The sequence below is a fragment of the Mrakia frigida genome, assembly GCF_051309035.1.
Source record: "Mrakia frigida strain ATCC 22029 unplaced genomic scaffold BDY24scaffold_2, whole genome shotgun sequence".
NCBI classification, from domain to species: domain Eukaryota; kingdom Fungi; phylum Basidiomycota; class Tremellomycetes; order Cystofilobasidiales; family Mrakiaceae; genus Mrakia; species Mrakia frigida.
In genome coordinates this window covers 785,572-807,738 of record NW_027481279.1, presented here as the reverse complement: position 1 = coordinate 807,738, position 22,167 = coordinate 785,572, and the positions used below count along the sequence as shown (strand labels likewise).

At 54.2% G+C, this 22,167-nt stretch overlaps 8 protein-coding genes across 8 annotated transcripts; 3 read left to right on the top strand and 5 right to left on the bottom strand.

Moving 5' to 3' along the window:
- Positions 1 to 383: 383 nt before the first annotated feature.
- Positions 384 to 1,603, bottom strand: BDY24DRAFT_411589 (zinc finger MYND domain-containing protein; the record flags this gene model as incomplete). Its single annotated transcript, XM_076642951.1, has 6 exons — positions 384 to 442; positions 509 to 536; positions 608 to 997; positions 1,127 to 1,351; positions 1,431 to 1,478; positions 1,559 to 1,603. The coding sequence occupies 6 exons, from the start codon at positions 1,601 to 1,603 to the stop codon at positions 384 to 386; spliced, it is 795 nt and encodes a 264-aa protein (XP_076500787.1).
- A 509-nt stretch (positions 1,604 to 2,112) lies between these two features.
- BDY24DRAFT_408451 (inositol monophosphatase family protein) lies at positions 2,113 to 3,861 on the bottom strand (the record flags this gene model as incomplete). Its single annotated transcript, XM_076642794.1, has 10 exons — positions 3,681 to 3,861; positions 3,457 to 3,590; positions 3,350 to 3,356; positions 3,251 to 3,265; positions 3,093 to 3,187; positions 2,875 to 3,002; positions 2,650 to 2,771; positions 2,504 to 2,566; positions 2,412 to 2,415; positions 2,113 to 2,315 (listed from the first exon to the last, which is right to left on the bottom strand). Exons 1-10 carry the CDS (start codon positions 3,819 to 3,821, stop codon positions 2,113 to 2,115), a joined length of 912 nt encoding a protein of 303 aa, XP_076500786.1. The 5' UTR covers positions 3,822 to 3,861.
- Positions 3,862 to 3,890: 29 nt separating this feature from the next.
- Positions 3,891 to 7,022, top strand: BDY24DRAFT_375478 (glycoside hydrolase family 18 protein). Its single transcript, XM_076638552.1, has 9 exons — positions 3,891 to 4,916; positions 4,996 to 5,058; positions 5,159 to 5,234; positions 5,325 to 5,423; positions 5,517 to 5,652; positions 5,738 to 5,840; positions 5,930 to 6,071; positions 6,178 to 6,451; positions 6,544 to 7,022. The coding sequence occupies exons 1-9, from the start codon at positions 4,346 to 4,348 to the stop codon at positions 6,721 to 6,723; spliced, it is 1,644 nt and encodes a 547-aa protein (XP_076500785.1). The 5' UTR covers positions 3,891 to 4,345; the 3' UTR covers positions 6,724 to 7,022.
- Positions 7,023 to 7,305: 283 nt separating this feature from the next.
- On the bottom strand, positions 7,306 to 9,606 carry BDY24DRAFT_423884 (intradiol ring-cleavage dioxygenase; the record flags this gene model as incomplete). The annotated part of the gene is made up of 12 exons (XM_076644023.1): positions 7,306 to 7,736; positions 7,804 to 7,814; positions 7,949 to 8,001; positions 8,075 to 8,192; positions 8,408 to 8,412; positions 8,483 to 8,558; positions 8,639 to 8,761; positions 8,844 to 8,944; positions 9,036 to 9,106; positions 9,193 to 9,212; positions 9,281 to 9,457; positions 9,549 to 9,606. The coding sequence occupies 12 exons, from the start codon at positions 9,604 to 9,606 to the stop codon at positions 7,479 to 7,481; spliced, it is 1,071 nt and encodes a 356-aa protein (XP_076500784.1). The 3' UTR covers positions 7,306 to 7,478.
- A 603-nt stretch (positions 9,607 to 10,209) lies between these two features.
- BDY24DRAFT_375469 (class I SAM-dependent methyltransferase) lies at positions 10,210 to 12,528 on the bottom strand. The gene is made up of 13 exons (XM_076638551.1): positions 12,357 to 12,528; positions 12,251 to 12,281; positions 11,941 to 12,129; positions 11,728 to 11,778; positions 11,611 to 11,623; positions 11,523 to 11,538; positions 11,392 to 11,419; positions 11,172 to 11,287; positions 11,051 to 11,086; positions 10,916 to 10,972; positions 10,677 to 10,823; positions 10,387 to 10,563; positions 10,210 to 10,266 (listed from the first exon to the last, which is right to left on the bottom strand). Exons 1-13 carry the CDS (start codon positions 12,517 to 12,519, stop codon positions 10,235 to 10,237), a joined length of 1,056 nt encoding a protein of 351 aa, XP_076500783.1. The 5' UTR covers positions 12,520 to 12,528; the 3' UTR covers positions 10,210 to 10,234.
- A 1,589-nt stretch (positions 12,529 to 14,117) lies between these two features.
- BDY24DRAFT_375464 (uncharacterized protein) lies at positions 14,118 to 15,736 on the bottom strand. The gene is made up of 5 exons (XM_076638550.1): positions 15,379 to 15,736; positions 15,058 to 15,272; positions 14,868 to 14,939; positions 14,729 to 14,781; positions 14,118 to 14,603 (listed from the first exon to the last, which is right to left on the bottom strand). The coding sequence occupies exons 1-5, from the start codon at positions 15,712 to 15,714 to the stop codon at positions 14,557 to 14,559; spliced, it is 723 nt and encodes a 240-aa protein (XP_076500782.1). The 5' UTR covers positions 15,715 to 15,736; the 3' UTR covers positions 14,118 to 14,556.
- A 5-nt stretch (positions 15,737 to 15,741) lies between these two features.
- On the top strand, positions 15,742 to 17,269 carry ATG12 (Atg12p). Its single transcript, XM_076638549.1, has 6 exons — positions 15,742 to 16,022; positions 16,220 to 16,302; positions 16,619 to 16,672; positions 16,746 to 16,808; positions 16,901 to 16,938; positions 17,075 to 17,269. Exons 1-6 carry the CDS (start codon positions 15,848 to 15,850, stop codon positions 17,094 to 17,096), a joined length of 435 nt encoding a protein of 144 aa, XP_076500781.1. The 5' UTR covers positions 15,742 to 15,847; the 3' UTR covers positions 17,097 to 17,269.
- A 965-nt stretch (positions 17,270 to 18,234) lies between these two features.
- Positions 18,235 to 21,810, top strand: BDY24DRAFT_95666 (uncharacterized protein). Its single transcript, XM_076645271.1, has 14 exons — positions 18,235 to 18,450; positions 18,527 to 18,589; positions 18,680 to 18,818; positions 18,893 to 19,079; positions 19,178 to 19,660; positions 19,762 to 20,199; positions 20,283 to 20,413; positions 20,487 to 20,569; positions 20,648 to 20,739; positions 20,828 to 20,945; positions 21,019 to 21,055; positions 21,140 to 21,247; positions 21,312 to 21,397; positions 21,494 to 21,810. The coding sequence occupies exons 2-14, from the start codon at positions 18,540 to 18,542 to the stop codon at positions 21,630 to 21,632; spliced, it is 2,091 nt and encodes a 696-aa protein (XP_076500780.1). The 5' UTR covers positions 18,235 to 18,450; positions 18,527 to 18,539; the 3' UTR covers positions 21,633 to 21,810.
- The last annotated feature ends 357 nt before the right edge of the window (positions 21,811 to 22,167 follow it).

Below are 22,167 nucleotides of genomic sequence, written 5' to 3'. Positions count from 1 at the left end.
GAGAAAGGGAGGGAAAGAGGACGAGGTGGTTTTGAACGCGTTCAAGAAGGAAGGAAGGCAAGAGATCACGAGAGAGGGAAAGCAAGACGGGTTGAGGCTCAGGACGAGAGGGCGTACGAGTAGTGGCGGAAGCGATGAGGGCCGGGATGAGGTCCATGAGAGAGGAGAAGGAGGTCGACGGGGCTGCTTCGAAGAGGAGTCTTCCTCGACGCGTCCCTCTCTTTCCTTTTCAACTGTACCACCACGACGTGTGTGATCATCGAAGCGAGAGTCTTCTGTCCTCGCAGGTTTGGAAAGTAAAAGACCATCTCATCTCGTCTCATCTCCCAGCTCCTCCCTCGGCACGAACGAACGAACGAATCGAGTGGAATCGACGACGTGCTTCACCAGGTCGGTTGGAAGCAGAACCTCTTGTGCCTCTTCCAGTCGGCTCGTTGATGATCTGCAACAGAGACGAGGAAGAGTCAGCTCAGGAGTGTTGGGTGAGGAAGCAAAAAAAGAGGCACACCCTTGCAGCAGTAGCGAACGGCGAGGCACTGTGGACGACGCGTCGAGAGAGAAGAAGGAAGGTCAGCGAGACGAAGGAGGAGGGTAAGAAGATACTCACTCTCGAACAAGCCAGCATGTGTTCTCCTCCCTTGATCTCAACGCATGAAGCCACCCCTTCTTCGTGTCCTCTCGCATCGGCCCTCCTCCCAACTTCCCACTCGCACGCGCTCCAAACGAGCGTTGCGCTCAGACGATCGATACCCGTTACGTCCAGCGGGTCCGTCGCTCCTTCAGCTACAGCGTACATGCTCATTATCCCAATACTGTATGGAATCTGAGGGTCTGCCTTGCAACTCGTTGCGAACGCGTGAAGACCGCGTTGGAGTCGATGGGGAAGGGAAGGTAGGTTCATGTCGGGCGGAAGCTGTTGGGCGACTTGGGACAGGAGGACGATGATGAAGAGGTAGAGGTAGAGTGGTAAGCGATAAGAAACGCCAGTGGCGGTTTCCTGCGAAGGAGGAGAAGCAAAGAGTCAGTCAGATCTCAGCGACGCGCGTCGTGATCATCTTTGAGGAGCGAAGACAGACGCAACGAAGCGTCCGTCCTAGAGAGAGGAGGAGGGAGCACGAATACGGACCTTCATCAGCTGTAGGCCCAGTGTTCCATCTGCGAGTAGATCGAGAATGGCGAGGTAGAAGTCGCAAGCCTCCTTGGGGAAGAGACGAACGAAGCGAGCGAAGGAGGAGTCGGCCAGGAGGAGAACCGATCGAACGAGGGGACTGAACAGTAGTGTTTTTGCTTGGCCTTCGAGAGAGAGGAAAGTCTGGATGAAAGATGGCATGTACTGCGCTGTGAATTCCTCCTACAAGAGGAAAGAGAGAGAGGGGATGAGCTCGACTCCGAGACGTTGCGAGACTCCCCGTCGAGCGAGTCAGACTGACGCAGAAGGATCGCCTTTCGTCGATAGATGGCACGTCGGAAAGAATGTACTGAAAGCAAAGCCACGAGGGAGGATCGAGTCAGAGGTGAGCTGAGATAGAAGCAGGAGAGAGACGAAGGGAGGACGAACGAGAATGTAGGATGCGCCTGCTCCCTCGCTTCCTGCCAACTCCATCCCTCCGGGTCTGCAGGTTTCCCATCAGTGGTGAGGTTCAGAATGTGGCCCAGTTCGGTCGAATCTGGTCTTTCCATGTTGCTGAAGACGAGGAAGGAAAAATAGAGAGGGGATCGAAGCTGACGGTTTGGAGGGAAGGAGCGAAAGCGAGCGAGCTCGCCCTTTTCTTCCCCGTCCGTTTCCTCCCCTTCCCGACGAGTTTTCACTTCCTATCTCTCTCGAATTGGCTTCGACTTCTCGAGGATAGACCTTCTCACCTCTTAAATCTCTTCACTCCAAGAGCAGGTCCGTTGTGTTCCCGAGCTTCTCTTCTCCATCGAAGCTCACGCCTCCTTCGACTCGCTACGTATCTCTCCCTCCCTCGTTTCCTGCCGCCTTGCTTTGTTTCTCTTCTCCCCTCCACAACACTTCACCTCCTCCTCCCTCTCTTCCCCATCCGACTCTCGAAGAAGCGACTCCATCTCCGAAAAAAGAAGCTCGTCGGATCAATCTAAACTGCTCGACCCTCATCAAAGCTGATCCCACTCGACGACGTGCTCGTAGAACTCCTTCGCCAACGCGACCTGTCCCTCCTTCCCCTCCGGGATCCCTCGGATGATGAGGTACTTCCTTCCAGTGACGAGCTCGGCGGAACACTCTGCTGAGAGGTCAGACTTCTTGGATCCGAAGACGCGTCCTCCTGCTTCGAGGGCGATGACGATACCGGCAGCGACTGAGGCGGGTACGAAGCGAAGGGTACGAGAAAGAGTCGAGTCAGTAAAGGTGAGATGCGGAGAGAGGAGGGACGGAGGAAGAAAGAAGAGCTCACCATCCTGCAGGAGAACGAAACGGAAAGGGAAGCGAGTCAGCTGGAGGAAGAAGACAGAGATAGAGGGAAGATAGATAGAGGGAGATACTCACCCATTCCCAGCATCCAATCTCCCAATACATATCCAGTTGACCTGAAGCAACAGCGCAGAAGTTCTGTTCGATTCGAAGCACGACTCGGACTCGGTCAGCTCCAGACTCGAACGAACGAGCAACGCGAAAGTGAAGTCTCAACTCACCAAAGCAGCAGACCCCAAACTCCTCACTCCGCGAACCATAGCCTTCCCTTCTCCCTGTCCGATGAGGTTGTCGAAGCTCTTGAGCTTGTTGCTCATGACTTCGGGTGAGCGATCAGATCCCCCTGGACGAAACGAAACGAGACGAGAGGAGACGAGAGAATCAGACGAGGACGTGTCAGAAAGACGAAAGAGGGAGAATGAGAGGAACTCGAAAAGTGGACGTACACTCGATACCAAGAAGAGCTCGAGAGAGAGAAGGCAGGGAAGGAGCAGGAGCGACCAAGGGAAGACGCGTCGTCTCGTTGAGGAAAGAACCGTGACCCTTGGCACCTGAGTAAAGCTGGTCGAGGAAGCTGGGTGATAAAAAACGGAACAAGGAGGCGTAGGCGTGTTAGTGAGATGGAAGTTGCATGTTGTCGCAGAAGGAGGAGGACGAGGCTGACGGGTTGTAAACGACTCCAACGACGGGCTCTCCTCCAACGGTGAATCCGATGGAGATGCAAGAGAAAGGGAAGCCGTGAACGAAGTTGGTAGTTCCCTGGACGATAGATAGTGATGAGTCAGCTCAAGAGATGTCTCGTAGAGGATCAGACTAGCTCACGTCGATGGGGTCAACCTGAACGAGGAGGAAAGGAAGGAAGGTCGAAGGTCAGCTTCAGATCTCGACTGGAAGGAGGACTGAGAGAAGCTCAGCACTCACGATCCAGCTAGAGAGGTGCGAGGGGAAAGGAGAAGGAGCGTGAGCTTCTTGTGACAACGAGCAGAAGGATCTGCGAAGAAGCGAGACGATGGACGAGAGGGACGAACGTTGGATCGTCCGACAGGATGTGCTTCTCGCCAGCAGCATGGGATTCCTCTCCGATGAAAGAGTGATGAGGGAACCTCGTTGAGATCTCCTGCTTGACGAAAGCCTCGACAGCTTGATCCGTCTCTGTTACGAGCTGTGAACGAGATCAAGAAAAGGAAGGGAGGGCAAATGGTGAGCTCGAGCTCGAAGAGATGGAGGGAAGGAAGGAGGAAGACGAGCTCACATCGACAGCGTTCTTCTTCTCGTCGACGCCCGTGCTGGCTTCGAATCTAGTAGCACTTCCATGCTTGATCTTTGCTCCTGCTTGTCTAGCGAGAGTGATAGCGAAGGCGAGGATATCTTGAAGGTTGATTGTGGAGGTCATGGTGTGTGGGGAGGAGGGAGGAGAGGCGACCGCGAAAGATGGCGGGCTGAAGTCTGATCCATTTCCGTCCTTTCCTATGTCTCTTCTTGATTCAACCTTCCGTCGATCTTCTTCCGGAAGCGTTGAAGGACAACCTCGATCAACATAAACCTTGTCCGACTCACAACGAAAAATGCAAAGGCTTCTCGAAATGGAAGCTGCAAAGGGAAAGAGCTCAACCAGCCTCCTCCTCTCCCTCCTCTAACTTCCATCATCAGTCCACTCTTCAACCCGGCCGTCCTTCTCTTCTTCCCTTCTCTCACCCACCACCACTCGCCTACGGCAACCTACTCTCTTTAATACACTCTCTTTCAGCGTCCTAGAAGGATAGCTCCAACTGCAGGCTTCAGTCCCAAACAACCTCCCGTCCCAACTCCCCCTCCCTCCCTCCCTACACTTCTTCGCTCAGGAAGCAACGACCGGATTCAGCCTCCTCCACTTCACATCCTCACACCTACAACCACTTCCACTCAACTCTTCCCATCATGTTCAACCTCCCTTCGGTCGTTCTCCCCTTCCTCCTCGCTCTCCCTCTCCTCTCCTCTTCAGCCTCAGCGAAGGTCCTCGACGAGCGAGCTCTCCCCATCACCGCTACAACGACCATCATCGTAGAAGCAACAGTGACGGAAACAGTATGGTGGATTCCTCAAGAGACTCGTTTCTCTTCAGCCTTCCCTACCGCCTCCCCCGCTGCTTCAACAAAGGTCGCCTCGACTTCAGCTTGGTCGACCCCCGCGTCCATCATCCTCGTCGTTCAGCCCTCCCAAGCTTCAGCTTCCTCCGTCGCCGTTACCACCTCCTCCAAATCTACCCAGACGGCCTCTCCCTCTCCCTCGTCGTCTTCTAGGGTCGCAACTACCTCCTCGGCTCCCTCCTCGTCGAAGGTCGCAACCTCGTCCTTCCTCGTTTCGTCAAAAGCTGCCACAACAACCACGACCGCTGCTGTCTCGACAGGAACCTCCCGACCCCTCGTCGCTGCCTACTACCCCGATTGGATCTCGGATACGCTTACTCCTGAGCAAATCAGCTGGGACAGGTTCGATTGGGTCGACTTTGGTGAGTCTTCGTTTCTTTGTTGCTTGACAGCCGGATCTTTTTCGACGCTGACTTTTCCTTCTGTTCTCGACCTTCATAGCCTTTGCCGTCTTGGACTCGAACCTGAATCTCGTCTTCACCGGATGGAACTCTGAAGATCTTCGTTCGTTCTTCTCTCCCTCGCCCTGCGTCGAGGCGCCTCACTCGAGCGAGTCGCTGACTCTCTTCCCTTCCTCTCGTTGCTCTCCTCGCTACTCTCACAGTCAACCGAGTCGTATCCACTGCTCATGCCGCTGGAAAGCAGGTCAAGCTCAGTATCGGAGGATGGACCGGATCTGCGTGAGTCTTCTCGTCGTCTCGTTTTCTCTACTCCTCTTCAAGCGTTCTCGCCACTGACTTCGTTCCCTCCTTCCTCTTTTCTTCCTACAGCTACTTCTCTACTGCCGTCTCCACCCCTGCTCAGCGAACTGCCCTTGCTACCAAGATGCTTGCCATGTACAACAAGTTCAACCTCGACGGAATCGACATGTTCGTGCTTCCTTTCCTTTTGACCTTCATCTCTCAACTTCCAGCCCTCCGAACTCTCAAACTGACAATTCCGCATCTATCGTCATGAAACAGCGATTGGGAGTACCCTGGAACCGGAGGAGCCTCTGGAAACATCATCTCGCCGTACGACTCCGACAACTACCTTCGCTTCCTTCAGCTCCTTCGAGCCACTCTTCCCGACGGAGCCAAGATCACCGCTGCCGTCCAGGTTCGTTCACACCTCCAGCACCCACCTTCAGTTCCCTCGCCTAGGCGCTTTCCTGACTCTTCGTTCCTCCTTCTTTATTCCTCAGGTCTGGCCTTTCGCAGGCGAAGATGGAAACCCCATGTCCGACGTCTCAGCCTTCGCCAAGGTCTTCGATTGGGTCACTATCATGAACTACGATATCTGGGGATGTGCGTCTTCCTTTTCGACATTTTCGCTTTCTCCGTTTTCGTTCGTCAAAGAGCTCGAAGCTGACCTTCGCTCGTCGCGTCTTCAACAGCCTCTAAAACTCCCGGTCCCAACGCTCCTCTCTCCGACGGATGCGGAACCTCCCGTCAGCCTCTCGCCAACGCTTACGCTGCCGTCAACTCGTGGACCTCTGCTGGATTCCCTGCCCATCAGCTTGCTCTCGGAACCGCCTTGTGAGTCTTTCCTCTCGTTTTTGTTGTTTTTCTTCCGCCTCCACCCCTTCCACTTCTCAAAGCTGACCTCCCTCCTCGTCGATGTTTCCCTTTCTCTCTCTCTCAGCTACGGCTACATCTCCCAATCCACCGCTACCACCCTCCTTGGCCGTCGTCGAGATCTCACCTCCGGCTCCCACACTTCGACTCCCGCTCGACACCGACGAGATCGACGAGCCGCCAGCAAGGTCACTCTCTACAACTCTGGTGGAGGATCCGTCGACGGTCAGATCATGTTCAGCGAGGTCGTCGCCCAAGGAGGTCTCGTTCTCGACCCTGCTACCAACAAGTGGATCGGAGGCGGAGGGTTCACCAGGGGCTGGGATTCGTGCTCTTCCACCGTTCGTCCTACCTCTCTTTCCTCTTTCTTCTCTTCTTCCTTCCTCTTCGTTCTCGAGGCTGACCTCTTCCATGTCTACGTTCGATTCTACAGCCTTTCATCACGTCGGCCTCAGCCGAACAAGTCATCACCTACGACGACCCGGATTCCCTCTCCCTCAAGGGACAGTTCGCTCTCCAGGCCGGTCTCCACGGAGTCAACTCGTGGGACATGCACGGAGATACCAGCTCTTGGGTCCTTACCGACGCTCTCAGGAGTGGGCTGGGACTTTAAGTCTTCCTCTTTTCGTCTTCCTCCCCACTCCCGCTCCCTCCTCTCCTTCCTTTTCGGTTTTCTCCCCTCACTTGGTCTTTTATACGGGGCTGGTTCTTGGTATACTATCTCTCTGGGGGTTTCAATCGTCATCTATCTATCTATCTTTCTCGCGAATCGGAGCTCTTCGTTCGTTTGTTTCACTCCTTATTTATTCGGTGTCGTCTGCTCTACCTCTGCGATTACTTTTACTTTGTTATGTGTTCTCCACCTATTTATCTTATCAGCCAGAAGCTATATATTACTGTGCTTCCAACGAACTTTGAGATCGAGAAAGAGAGGGGGGAGAGAGAAGAAAACAACGGCGAGGCTCGACGCGTCGCAGGTCGGCAGCATCGGAGCGTTACCACCTTTCAATGAGTGCAAAGACGGACAAGAATATTTTCATCAAGAAGACATTCTGTACAGGTATGATTTCGGACGAAGACTTCGAAGTTTATGATCGTTTTGAAGCGTCGATGAGACCGAACCTAGATCAGGCCAGCAAAAGCGCTTCCAGCGACCAAAGCGGGGAGCGATAAAGCTCCGATAGATCGGGTGGCCGAGCTGTGAAACAAAGTAGACGTCAGAATGGACGGAGAGGGAGGGAGGAGGAAGAAGAGAGGCGACGAACGAAGTGGTCGTGCCCGAAGTGCTTTCGGAACTGGCTGCCGTTCCAGTCGAAGTCGAGGAGGCCGATGACTGATCGAAGAAGAAGAAAGCAGGAGTGGGTCCTTCTAGATGACGAAAAGATGCACTGAAGGAAGACGAACCGCTCCTGAAATTCCGCTCGCGACGCTGGTTTCGTTGGTCGATCCAGTCGAGTTTCCTGAGTAGAGAGGAACCGAGGTGGAGTTGACGTAGCTTGAAATGACGTCGGTACCAGCATCCACTCCCAAAGTGATGTATCCGACGATTCCATCAGAGAGACTGGCTCCCAGATAGGCAGTAGAAGCAACGGCGTTCTGTCCGGTGGCTTCCTGAGCGATGAACCACTGTGGAAGAGAGAAAACGTGAGCGTGAGCTTTGAGGCGATCAAGTAGAATGAGGTGGAGTACGAACCATGTCCTCGGCTGGTCGGGAAGAGCGGGATAAGGACGATCAGCTTGTTGAGGTGAAGGGGTGTCCGAGCGCGTCGTTCGAGACTCCTCTCTCGAGTCTCTCCGTGATCGCTTCACAGCCGAGGGTGAGAGGGAGAGAGACTCACCATTAGAAGTTTGGTTGGACCCAACTCTCCAAGGAACGTAGGGATCGACAGTCCTGGGTAACAGAAGAAAAAAAGGTGAGCGAAACGGAAACACGAACGGTAAAACGAAGCTGAATGTGAACGCACGAGTAAATCTCGGTGAGCAAATCTTGATCGAAGAAGATCTGTCCGACGTGAATGACCTCTCCTCCGATGAGTGTTCCGTTGGCGGCGAGAGTGGAATTGACGTGGACCTTGACGTGAACTGAAGGGAAAGAGAGGGAGTCGAAGTTCTTCGTCAGTAAACGAGTTCAGAAGTAGTACAAAGAGAGGACAAGCCGCGGCCTCGTTGAAAGGAGAAGAGACGAACTGTGAGTCGCACGGTCGACTTTTTGAAACGAGGAAGAGAGAGGCAAGGTCAGACGTGACGACGCGACAAAGGCGAGAAGAGAGCTCCTCGGAAGGTAAACCAGGACGCACCATACCTGGAAAGAAGAATGAGTAGATCGAGTCGTTAGCTGAGAGATCTGTAAGAGTAGACGAGAGCTCACTCACCATCCAGGGAAGGTGGAAGCGAACTCCACGATCCCGTTCGAATCCGTCTCGTAGAAGCCTCGAAGGAAGGTGCCAGCTGTAGGTCCGAAGGGATGAGGTTCCGTAAACTGTGTATTCCCTCGATCCAAAAAGTCCGACGAGGAGATTTGAACTCACAGGTCAAGCAATCATCGACACCCTGAGTCGGGTCGCTTGATCCTTCACAGTTCCCGTCTCCAACGCTCTGGCCCGTGATGGGATCGACGTTCTCATATCCTGAGTAGTATCCAGATGCGTTGGCTGAGAGACCAAAGAATGCAGTATAAGCTTCGATCAGCTTAGCAGGATGAAGAAAGAACGACGGAGAGACTGGAGAGCTCACCAAACCAGATGTCCACGAAGACCCCGACGAGAGGTTCGCAGGTTTGGGTGTTCATGATTCCGATATCCAAGAGAAGAGGAAGACCTGCTTGAGACTCGGTGCTGCGTTGAGGAAGAGAGACGTTGCGAGACAAGGTCAGCGAGAAGGGAGACAAGAGAAAGAGAGAGACAAGGAAGAGGGAGGCGAGCTCACATGTTGTTTCGGTGCTGCTCTCCTCCAACATAGTAGGGTCCCTCGGTGACCTCAGGAGAGAGGAGGCACGTCTATCGAGGGGCCAAGGGGGGGAGAAAGAAGAGAGTCAGAAGAGCGAGATGAGCACGACGCGCCTACGGAGAAGAAGCCGACGAACGGTGTTCTGGAACTCGGGATCTGGAAGAGAGGAAGATAAAATGATACGTCAGCAAAGTTGTTGAGCCGTGACGGAGAGAGAGACTCACAAAAGGCTCGAGCTTCAAAACCCGTCCTCCTCGAGAGCGACAACTCTCGTTCCTCCCTCAGATCGCCATGTCTTTTGGCAAGAGCAGCATCGCACTTTCCGACCTGCTCAATCCTCTTGTGTTGATCCCGAATCTCTCTAGCAGAGAGGTGGACGTGCTCGTGAGCTCCCGGATGAGCTGTCGCAAAGGAAAGATCGGAAAGAGGAAAGTGTCAGTTCACCTCGACCTCAAACTCTTCGAACGAGAGAAGATGGGAGTTGCGACTCACCAGAGACGAGAGAAGAGAAGGCAAGGATGGCTCCGGCAATAGGAAGGGAGAGAAGCATGATGTTGAAGAGAGAGGTAGGTGTTCGTCGGGGAGAAAGGAAAGAAAGAGAGAAGTTCGCCGTTCAGCTTTTCGAAGCGACCAATCCTGCTGCTCCCATAGGGAAGCTGCGACCATTAGCTCGGAATCTCTTGATATCGAGAGAGCGGTGCATGAAACGCATGGAACGGAAAAGCAGTCGAGAACGAAGGAAGGAAGGTTGGGGACGCGACCGCGGACGGAGGCGTTCGAAGCTGCGACGCGACGCAGAGCCTAGACCGTGGTAGACGCCAAGACGTGCATGCTTCCTGATAGACGTGATATTTCTAGGAAGGGACGAGGCGAAGAAAAGAAACGATGGTCAGCGAAAGTGAGAAGACCAAAGAAGCACGACCTCAACGGCTCCTCCTTCTTGGCCGCGCCAGTTGCGTTGTAATCGCGTCCTCGAAGCGTCTGAGGTTGTAGTCTAAGCACTGGTACTCACAATGACGGCGGAAGGTTGAAGACCGCTTTCAAACGCTTGATGAGCTAATTCTAAGGAGCTCGCTGCTTCGGCGCGACCTCTCAAGGCCGTCGTTGACCTCACGTTTTTTCTGACGATGTTCACGACGAGGTCGTCAACTGACATCAAGGGTGGGTTGTTTACCATATCATCGATTACGAGTCGCCCACAGGCAGGCGACTGCAAAGAGACGAAGAAGAAGAAGGAAGTTAGCGACGGGACGAGGATGAGAACGAACACGAGGATCTATCGAGGCGAAAGCAGAATGAGGAGGACGAGAAAGATGTGTTGAGAACGTACCTTTTCCTCTCAGACCGTCACCCATGTTTCTAACCTCCAGCGAGTCCAGCTCAGCCTGCACTTCGACCTCCATCTTCATCGCCTCCTCCTCAGAGTACCCAGCTAGCAAGGGGACCCAAGCTCGATAACCAGCTCGAACGATCGATAGAGTTTCCGCTCCTGCTTTGTTGAGACGAGCTGCGAGGAAAGAAGAACGTGAGTAAAGAGAAAGGGAAGTATAGAGAAGAGGTAGAGAGCTAGTAAGGGGAAGGGAAGGAGCAAGGACGAAGGACCTGAAGAGGTCGACTCACGATCGTCAGGAGCTTGAGGACCCAACCGAGTCTCCAGAATCCGCTCGACGACGCGAGAGAACTTTTTGCTGTCGGTGACGGTCTTGCCGAACTTGAGGTCCTTCCATTCCATATAGCCCGAGCCTCGAGCGATGGCTGTTCGGCGATCTGTTGAGCAGGAAACGAGATCGCAAGAGAGGAGGTCAGTAGAGTTGAGCAGATTGAGCGATGATACCCCAAGTAGCTCGATGTTGACTCACAGACCTGAAGAAACTTTGCTATGGCAGGGAACTTCGATTCGAGCGGCGAGTCGTCCTCTGAGCAAAACGCGTCGAGGAAAAGCACGATCAGCGTCGGATCGCATGTCGAGCGGGAAAGGGAATTGCGCTACTCACCACACGCCCACTCGTTCGATGGCTCGAGCAGAATATCTTCAAGGACAAAGAAAAAGCGAGACGCGTCAGATTCACTTCGAGGGGAAGCGGAAAAACAGAAGGGAGGGACGAGCAGACTCACAGCATCCTCCAGGCCGCAGAACCCGAGCTATCTCCTCCACGAGAAAACTATACGGCTTGTCCTTCATGTACCACACGAACCAGCTATGATTCACCAGCGAGAAATGAGTTTCCGGACTGTTCGAAGGGAGGAAGAGGAGGACGACAGAGTCAGGGCTGAAAGGCGACGTCGGCGAGATCCTTCGCTGCAGACAAATCGGCGAGAAGGAAGGAATACGCACTACGGAAGACCACCTAGAACATCCCAAACTGCAAGAAAGGAAAACGTGTAAGACGACCTGATAGGCTGAAGGCGAACCGATTCGTCGCAGTCCGAAATGACGAGGGAGACGACGGAGAAGCTGAAGCTTACTCTCGAACGAGCAATTCTGCAGGAAGAGAGATGAAAGGAAGAATCAGCTGGGGGCTCAGGAGTGAAATAATGCAGCAGCTGAACTCACTGGAGGAACATAACTGCACGAAGGAAGAACGAAAGAGTCGAAGTCAACCTCAACTTGAGCTCGAAGCTCAAGCTCGAGCGTTCTGCTTTTTCGCTCGCTGGAAAAACGAATACGAACCGATCTTCTACAGGTAGTAGGTCCACGGCTATAGCCTCAGCTTTAGGATATCTAGAACGCAGAAGCCATGAACCGAGCATCAGCATCCAACGATTCGTTCAGCTCGCACCTCGTCTCACTTCTCCTTCCTCCTCCCTCCGTCGCTGTAGTCTCCCCATCGCGCCCCCACCTTTCCCACTGCGCCCTCTCTCCCTCCCAAGCTTCAAAACTCACTTGACAGCCATCGCAATCAACCAAAGAGCCTTCCTCCCCGCTCCCACATCCAACACTCGAGCTCCAGGTCGAGACAGCAACGTCTTGATGATCCCTTCGGCTGCTGGAGGAACGAGGTTGTACGTAGCGGTCTTCCATCGATCCCAAGCTTCCTCTACCTCGAAATGAACGTGGTCGACGGGTCTCCAGCTACGTCGAGGAAAAAGAGACAAAGGGGAGGTGAGCGGACCGTCCGACCTTTCTCCCTCTCCTCCTCCTCCTCCTTCGTTTCGGTCTCTCGTTCGAGGTTGAGAGAAGATGAGAAACTTACTAGGAATCATCCTCGGCTAAGTAGGTGTTCCCTGTGTCGTTGAAAAGGCGAAAAGAGAGTCAAAATCATCTCTTTGAGCGACGCAACGAAAGAGAGGGAAGCTCACCTCCTCGAATGGCAAACCAAAGAGCTTGAGCCGAAGGGGTGAACGAGACTGTAGAAGCAGCGTCTGATTCGTCGTCGTCGTCTTCCTCGTGGCTCTCGGCAGGAGTAGGATGATCCTGAGGAGGAGTGGAGGAGGAGGAAGCGCAGGAAGAGGAGGAGGGCATGGTTGACGGTTTGGAGGGAACACGAAACCGGACGAACTCCTCTCCTCTCCTTCGGGCGAAAGAAAGGGTCGAGGTCTGCGCTTGTTCGCATCTGACGGAAGTTTTATGTTGAGAGAGAAGATTGCGGACTCAAAGACGGGGTGGAGCTTAAAGTATGGTAAAGGAAGAGAAGGAAGGAAGAAGGAGAGCTGATGATCTCAACGATCTCCCTTTTAACCGACGAGCGCAATCTTATCGGAACAGCCGAGGAGACTCTGCTCTGTCTCAGTAGGCAGCGCGTTGAGTAGAGAAAGCTTCGAGAGAGAAAGCGAGAAACGAGAAGTGAAAAGAAAGAGCTTCTCAGTGGGCGCGCGCTCAAACTCGAACGGCACGACACAGACTAGTCAAAAGCAAAAATCACATATAGATCTGAAGGAAGGAAACCGACCAACGCGCCAAATCTACAGAACCTGAGCTCAAGCTAGATCGGCGAAGCAGAACGAGACGTGAAGCCGATCCCTGCAAAGTAGACCGCGACGCGGCTCGCCAGCCTCGTTTCCAAGCTCTCACCCAGATTCCCCTCCCTCCCACCCCCAAACACCTCCACCACGAAGCAAAAAGCTTCAGGCATCACTTTATAGAAACCTCCCGTGTGTAATCGAGGAAACTCCTTCAAACGGACGACTTTTAGAAATTCTTGCATCGCCCCGACACATCTCTTCCCCGAAGGGTTGAGATAAAATCGAGTGAGCCCAACGCGTTTGTCCCTCTGGGGGAAGGAGGGACGAACGAGGAGGGTAGATGCTGCTGTTGAGAGGATACGATGGGTGAGGAGAGGGGAGAGGAGAGGAGAGGAGAGGAGGAGAAGAGAGAGAAAGAAAGGAGGGAGGGAAAAGAGAGAGGAACGAGCCCGACCTGTCCTTGTGACGCTCCAGAAACAAGTCAGTCAAGGCTTTGTCCGAGAGAGAAGAAGGACAGGAAACGCCTGGATCCCGAATCCGAACGAAAGCGAAACGGAGGGGACAGAAGAGGAGAGGAGAGGGAGAGAAGAACCCAAACGAGCCTCGAACCCGACCTGTCCTTTACCCATCCCTCATCCGAAGCCAAAGCGACGAAGACTTAAGGGAAGGAGGGAAAAAGGACAGGAAACGACTCGAAGCTCCCTCCCGAACTCGGACTCGGAAAAAAAGAAAAGAAGAACGAGAGCGACGTGCCTCAAACCCCCGACTTTCTACCCTCACTCTCAAGTCCCCTCACGGATGGACTTGACAGCTGAGTGAACAGACGGGCAGGAGAGCTGGAGATCCCAAGCGCATGCGAGGAGGAGGGGAGGGGGAGAGGAGAGGGGCGTCGAGTGACTTGCTCGAGGTCAACTGAACCAGACAAGGACCCCTCGATGAGGTAAATCGAGACGTCCTTGACCCGTCGGAGAGGCTCGAGCAAGAAGAACGTCGACGCCGAAGAGAGTGAGAGGTAGAGAGAGAGAGGGAACACGCGTGGTCTTCAGTCTCGACTAGGTTTGACCCAACAGACTGAACGAGCTCGAAAGTCCCAACGCGTGAACTGCCCTGCTTTCCCTCCTCTCTCCTCCCCACCCCGAAACACCTCCAACCCCAAAAGGGAAACGGAAAAAAGCTTCAGGCATCACTTTATAGAAACCTCCCGTAGACATCGGAGAAGCTCCTTCAAACGGACGACTTTTAGAACTTCTCGCATCGCCTCGAAATCTCTTCCCGAAGGTCGAGAAAATCAAGTGAGCCAACGCGTTCGTCCCTCTGGGGAAGGAGGGACGAACGAGAAGGGTAGATGCTGTGCTTGTGGGGGATACACTGGGTAGGAGAGAAAGAAACGAAGGAGAGGGAAAGAAGAGAGGGAGAGGAGGAAGGAGAAGGGGAGATGGAAAGAAAGGACAGAGACGGGAGCCTTTCCGTGCGAACGAAGCGTAACGGGCGTTGACGAGGGTAGCGTGGGCATAAAGATCTGCAGATACAAGTAAAAAGTGGGAGGGCGAGAACGAAAACAAAAGCCCTCGACCCGACGAAGCGAAGCGCGCGAGGCTCACTTCGCAGCGGCAGCAGCGCCTTCTTCGGGTTGGTCGGGGAGGACTTTTGGATGGTTGGGAGTGGTGGTGGAGGGGAGGGAGAGAAGGAGAGTCAGCTTACACACGAGGGACGCGCGAAGGAGGAGAGGAGAAGGTTGGGAGGGAAGGAAGGGAGGAGAGCGAGCTCACAGAGAAACAGAGCCATAGGAATGACGGCGTACATCCAGTACTTTTGGACGAGACTGTCGAAAGGAAGACAAAAGGAGGAGCGAAGTCAGCGGGAGGGAGGATAGGAGAGGGAAGATGGACGAGGGAGGGAGGGACGAACGATTTTTCAACCTCTGGAATCGCGACTCGACCTGTTGTAGGGTCTAAGGGTGGTGGTGCTGAGAGGATGGGACTGCAATGAGGTCGAAGCGAAGCAAGAGATGAGGGAAGTCAGCAGAGCTTCAAGAGGGAGCGAGACTCGTTTCGTCGAAGGTGAGAGAGAGGGAGAAGGAAGGAGATTGAAAACTCACGACTGAGTCGATTCTGAACCCTTCAACCTGAGAGTAGTGTTGAACCCTTCGGTAGCTGACAGCCTCGAATCGATGGTCGAGAGTGTTGGAGGGCAAGATCCGTCTCTAGGGATGTTGTAGAGTCCGTACGAGAGGTGGAAGGGAGTTTGGGAGGAGGAAGGGAAATGGAGGGTGAGGAGATCTTGACGAGACGAGGAAGGGAGAAGGAGTTGGCACTGCAGGAAAGAAGAGAGAGAGAAGTCAGTTGGGGTGCTAGGAAAGCGTAGAGACGAGCTCTTCAATAGAGAAGAAGAGAGAACGAAGGAGAGGGATGGAACTGACTGCTTTGACGGTAGTGAACGCCCACTCGCTCTCCCCTTCGCCTTCGACCTGCAGGGCGATCTGGTACCACTCGTCCCTCGACACGTCTATGACGCCCAACTCGTCCTTCAGAATCTCCAGCGAAGACGTAGGGAGCGAAGAGGCGAGTCCTTCAGACGACACGGGGGAAACCAGTCGAACCTTCAGGCGAGGAGTGAAGGGAGGAGTCGAAGAGGAGGAGGAAGAGAAGGGGAGGACTCGATGGTGGATTGTCACAGTTTGATGAGTAGCCTCTTCTGCTGAGGCTATCGAGGGTGCAAGAAGGAGAGAGGAGAAGAGAAGAGGAAGGAAGAACATTAGAGGGGAGATGGAAGTCAGAAGGAAACCTGCATCTCCTGCTTCGAGCTGGCGTCGTTTCGAGAGAGGGCGAAGGGGCTGGCTCTCGCTCTCGCCGCTGCCACCATCTCCCTCCCACCACCCATCACCACCCATGACCTCCTTCCCTAACATGAGCCAGAGGTCCCTCCTCTCCCCTTCACCAACCCCCTGGGCAGGCCCTTCTTCCTCAGCAACAACACCCGTTCCAGGAGCTCACGCGGGAGGACCAGATTCAGGTCCTGGGAGACTCGCTTTGGAGGAGTACAAGAAGAGAGACGGGAGTAAAGGTTCGTAGATATGCTTTCTCTCTTCAAATCTCTTCTGAGCTTCAGAGGTGCTCTGGGAGGAGATGTGAGAAGTAGAAAAGTAGAGAGAGCTGACCTTCCTTCTCTTCCTTCGCCCATCACCCACACTCCTTCCGCCTCGTCCTCCTTCGATCTCCCTCTTCACACACGATATCTTGCTCGATTGAACACTGCACTAGTGGTCGTGCGATTCAAATCCGTCGGATCCGCTCCAGTGATGAAGCAGAACTTTTACAAGATCACAGGGAGCAATCGATTTCAGGTGAGCTCGACGCCTTCCTTCCCCTCTCCTCTCCTCGCTTCCTGAAGCTCGAGAGCGCTTCGAGCAACGACAACTGGCTCGCTCAAGATTGAGAAAGGATTGAGATACATCTGTAGCCTTCGAGGCTGGGATTGGTAGACTTGGGAGAAGGATGCTAGTCCAGAAGGGATCGAATTAGTCGAAGGAACCGAGCTCAACAAACGGTCGACTCCGCCCTGGGCCCTGCCTTCTCTCTTCCCAATCCCCTACCTTCTTCTCGCTCAGATCTTCAGCCGAACAGAGAGCTGACCTTCCTCTCTCCTCGTTCCCTCTCCAGGCCGTCATCCAATTCCTACGGAAAGAACTCAACTGGAAACCCAACGACCCGCTCGTGAGCTCTCCCTCCATCTCCTTCCTCCCTCTCTCCCTCCTCAACGCTGAAATTATTCTTTCGCTCCTTGTAGTTCACCTACATCAACTCCTCCTTCTCCCCAGCACCGGACGATACCGTTTCCAACTTGTTCAAGGTCAGTTGGTTGGGGCTTTTCGCGTCGACGCGTTCGTTGGGTCGTTCGTTCGAGCTCGTCGCTGATTCCTCCGTGATCTTTCTTCGACACAGTGCTTCTCGACGGAAGGTCACCTCATCGTTAACTACAGGTTCGTCTCGTCTCCTTCCTCTGTTCTCAGCAGCTCGCGTTTCTTCGAGCTTCGTCGCCGAGGCTGCCTCCCTCCCGTCAACCCTCCTCGAAGCTGACCTCTTCCCTCTCTCCTTCTTTGCGTACCGTCCTTACAGCACCACCCAAGCATGGGGCTAACCCTCCTTCCATCCAACTCGTCAAACCTTCCTCGTTCCTCCGGCAAAGCATCGCAGTTCGACGCGTCAGATCCAGCTCTCGACTCGACTCTTCGTTTCCTTTATACCCTCTTCGTCCTAGCTATACCCTTCGTTTTCTCAGCCTTTACTCTATATACCGTCCTCTATCCTCACAGACAAAGCGAGAACCTGAAAAGAAAAATACTAAAAATGCTCGCGTGCTCTCCAAGCCTCGCAGCTGTCTCGAGCTCGTTCCGGAAGCCGTCTGAGATCCCAACCTCCAACGTCGACTCTCCCTCCCTCTTCCTCCCTGTCTTCTCCTTCTCAACTCTTCAGGAGCAGCCACGCCGCCTGCATGGTCTCCATAACTCCCACCGCTCAAACGCTCTCTCTAACCCGTCCTGTTCAGCTCAACTCCTCCTCCTCCTCCTCCTCCTCCCACGCACCGTCTTTGACCACGCTCCTCTCCCTCTCCCCGCCTGGAACCTCTCCTGCTTCTGTTCGCAAGTCCAAGAAGTACCTTCCTAAACCGAACGTCTTCAGTCGTCTCTGGGTGCGGTTCGTGAGCGACGGAGGGAAAGGGATCGAGAGGAAGCGAGGGGAGAGGTCCGAGGAGGAGAGGCAGAAGGAGAGGGAGGTGGTGAGGAAATGTGGTGATTGGGAGGGAGTAGAGACGAGTGGGTTGTTTTTGGACGTGAGTAACGAGTGATATTTGGGTTGCGAGAGGGAGGAAGGGGAGGGAGGAGGAGGGAGGGAGGGAGGGAGAGGAGGGAGGACCTTGGCGGAGTCGAGAAGGAAGGAAGGAAGGCTCTACGAGGGAAGATTTTCTCGTTCTGTGGAGAACTGGGAGGGCTGGAGGATAGTCTAGAAGCCTCTCTCGAGGTCTATAGAAGGAGGCGAGAGGCGTAGAGCTCTGGTCGTACGAGCACAGGAGGGAAGGGAGAGAGAAGTCAGCTCGGCCTGAAACGACTCGCCGAGCACCTCTCCTTTTCGTTTTTTCTTTGCTTCGACGAGGTCAGCTCGGATTTTCAGAAGGCGAGAGCTCAAAGGAGATGGAGAGCTGCTTCTCAGCTTGCTCTGAGATCTGTTTTTTGGAGCTGGGAGGAAGGGAGGCCGGAGGCGTCAGCTCGCTCCTGGCCGTCTTCTTCTTCATTCGGACTCAACCTCACAGCTTCTCTACCGATGCTCTCCCTTCCTCGAGAAAAACGACGAGACTGACTTCTAACTTCTCTCTTTGGTGCTGATCAGATCTACGGCTCAGTGCTGCAAACTCTGAATCACGAGCCGAGGTCGGCGTTGGTTTCACCTTCGCTGCTTGGTTCGACGGGAACGCTGCCTTTGACGATCATTTCTCTGTGAGTTGAGGTTGTTTGGGTTATGGAAGATGATAGAGTGCTGACTGAAGCTCGTTTTGGCGTTGTGGGTGAACAGGATCCCTGACATCATGGCTCATTACGCGACGTGCATCAAGAACGCGAAGTTTGAGGTTCTGCTGTTCGTCTTTTTCCGTCCTTCTCTCCTTCCTTTGAGCTCGCCACGGCACGTTACTCTGATCTGACCACTCTCTGTTCGTTTCGTTCTTAGGTTCACCAACTACTGGCAGCCTTCCGACAGTCAAAAGACGATCACGGACGCCCTTCGAGAGCTCAGCAAACGCGTCGGACGAGAAGGAGGCAAGAAGATCGTCGTCAAGCTCGTGTACGATCGAGGAACTTTCCAGCAGGTCAGTTTCGAATCTCGCCTCTCGTTCCTACATCCTTGAGAAGCTCGTTTGACTCTTCTGTCGGTTTCTCACAGCTCATCCAAAACCACTCTCCCGTCCCTCCCGAGCTCTGGTCGGCCATCGACCTTCCAACAGCCGACGAGATCCCTCATCTCGACATGCAGGTGGTCAACTACCATCGACCTCTCGTTGGAACCTTCCACTCCAAGTTCCTCGTCGTAGATCGAGAGATTGGACTCCTCAACTCTAACAACATCCAAGGTTCGTTTCGTTCTCGTCTCCTCACGTCCTCTCCTCCCCTCGTCCCTTCAATCTTCTTTGCTGTTGCTGACGTCTCTTCCATCTTCATCCTCTTACAGATCGACCCAACCTCGAAATGATGATGCATCTCGAAGGACCCATCGTCCAATCCCTCTACGACACCGCTCTCATCTCCTTCGCCAACCCTCTCGTCCCAACCCTCCCTCTCCTCGCCGTCCCTCCTCCACCAGAAACGCTCGCCGGCTTCGGGTTCCAGGACTCGAACCCCTGGCTGAAAGAAGTCCCTCTTTCTGGAGCAGCCGAGGCCACCCGACGGCTCCTCGAGCTCGAGACGCAGAGACTCGGGAGGCAGCAGACGGAGGCGAGGAAGGCGGGGAGGATGAAGGATTTGGTGAGAGCGATCATCGAGAAGGAGGCGGAGACGCCGGTGGTGCCGAGGCAGCAGGGTTGGTTTGGAGAGGTGGGGGAAGGGTTGGAGGCGAGGTTGGAGGGGATTTTGGCGGGCGTGGGAGGAGGGGAGAAGAGTCCTTCGACGAGTAGGTCGAACAGTCGAGGGCCGAGTAGGAGGCAGAGTGTGGATGGTGAGTTTTTTGAGCTTTTGTTTCTTCGACGCGTTGGAGCCTCTATTTCTTCACTCGAAGCTGACCTTTTCGACGGATTCGTTTCGATTCCTACTCTCAAGTCGTTCACGTCCACGCCAACGATCCTCCTCTTCACCCTCCCAAACACGCCTTCACCACTCCTAGCATCTCTACCTCCGCTCCTGCTCCCGCTTCCACAACCACTGCTGCTGCTGCTTCTCCTTCCTCTCCTACTCGAGCCGCTCCTTCCATCAGCTCCTCCAACGCCATTCAAACTCCCCTCCACACCCCTCCCGAATCGCCCTCCCTCGGAGCCAACCGCGTCTTCGCTTCCTCGCCCGATCCCCTCGACGATCGAAACCCTCATCTCAAGGACGATACCCAGGCTACGACCGTCGTTGAAGATCCCGACGAGGAAGACGAGGAGGACGGAGAGAGGGTTCGAGGGTCGTCGGAGAAGGCGAAGAAGGTCACGATTGCTGAACCACCTATACCTGAGGAGGTGCTGGGGAGGTTGGCTAAGATGACGAAGAGACTTAGTGAGTTCGAGCGTTCCTCTCTCTCTCCCTCTCGTCGAAGCTCGTTCCGATCTAATCTCCCTCTCTTCGACTTTACCTCGCAGACGCTGGAGTCCTCTCCGAACCTCTCCCGACCGTCGACGACTCGGATGCTATCGACCAGTTCATCCCTCATATGCTTCATGCTCCTCACAAGCCCTTCCCTATGGTTCTCGTCAATCGAAAACCTCGAGGAGTGAGTCTCGTTTCGTTTCATCTCTCTCTCCTTCCTTCTCGTCCACTGACGCTCGATCCTTAATTCGTTACAGATGCCCGGTCATCAAGATTTACGAAACCCTCAAAACGCTGCTTGGCTCGCTGGCTTCAAGTTTGCAAAGAAGAGAATCTTCATGTGAGTTTCGAACTCGAACGCGTCCTCCTCCTCTTCCTCTTTGCTCGAGCTGACTTTCGGCTTTCGTTTTCGAAACAGTCAAACCCCAACCTGGAACGCTCGACCTGCCGTAGATGCCGCGATAGATGCTTGTAAACGAGGTGTCGAGGTTATCCTTTACCTTGGTCTCGGTGAGTTCCCCACGAACTCCGTTTTCCGTTTTCTCGTTTCGACGCGTCGGCTGACTTTTCTCCTTCCGCCGTTTGTTCGTCCGATCAGGATTCAACGACAAGGGAGAGTCGATACCTTTCCAGGGAGGAACCAACGAGGAGGTGGTGGTTCGGATGTACAAGAGCCTGAGAAAGTGTGGGAAGCAGCAGTTCTTGAAGTGCTACTGGTGTGTTTCCTCTCGACGTCCTCTTCCCTCGGCGAGCACCCTTCTGATCTTTTCCGCTTCGTTGTTTCTTTAGGTACGTCGCCAAGGATCAAAGTCGACCTCTCAACGCCGTGAGTCTTCTCTCTGTCTCTTCTCGTCGCGTCTCGTTCTCGAAACTGATCTCATCCTGTCCTCTCCTCGGTCGAACTCGCCAGGCCATCAAACAGCGAAACTGCCACGTCAAGCTCGCTATCTTCGACGACTGTGTCGGGATGGCTGGAAACGGAAACCAGGATACTCAGTCGTGGTATCATTCGCAGGAGGTGAGCCTTTCACATCTCTCTTGGTTTCGTCTCGAGTACTGATCACACTCCTTCGTTTCAACAGGTCAACGTTCTCCTCGACTCTCGAGAGGTCTGCGAGGACTGGATCAACGCTCTGCATCACAATCAAAACACTCATCTCTACGGCGAGTGAGTCCTCTCTCTCTCTCCTTCTCTTTTCTTGCAGTCCTCGTTCGACGCGACGCCGAACTGACCAAACGTCTCGTTCTTCCCTTTTGCGTTCAGAATCGACACCGATGGAATCTGGCGAGACCCCACCGGGGCCACCGTCGCTGTTCTGGATCGGAAGAAGGAGGCTGCCAGGCTCGAGTTGGAAAGGAAGGAGGCGGGTGCTGCGGGTGCGGCGGGTGCGTCGAAGGCCTAGATGAGCTTTTTGTGTCTCTTCTTTCGATATCTACTTGCTCTTGCGTCTCATCTCTTTCTTTGTCTCACTCTTCTACTGCGTCGTTGCTATGTAGTCCCCACCTTCGTTCGCTTTGTTCTCCCTCGTCTCTCGTCGTGCTCCTCCAGCTGCTCTTGCTCGTTCAGCTCCTATTACCCTCGTTTTATTCGCATAGGTTTCTTACTGAATCCCTCGCCATCTCGTATACGTGATGGGGGCACTAAGTCGTGATTTTTTGAGAGGATTTTCGCCTTGGCGACCTCGTAGAAAGGTCTTAAGAAGCGACAAACGAGAGTTGACCTTCAACCGCCATAACAGGCTCGCCCTTCCCTCCGTCCCTCCTTCCTCTTTCCTTCCCCATTTTTCAAGCAACCGGCCCCTCGCTCTCCTCTACTCTCTCGAGATGACCACCCTCCCTACCCTCCCCGTCGAAGCTCTCGAGCGAATCCTCTACTTCGCCTTCTCCTGCGACAGGCTCTCCATCCCTTCCTCTCCTCCCACTCCCGTCTCCTCCACC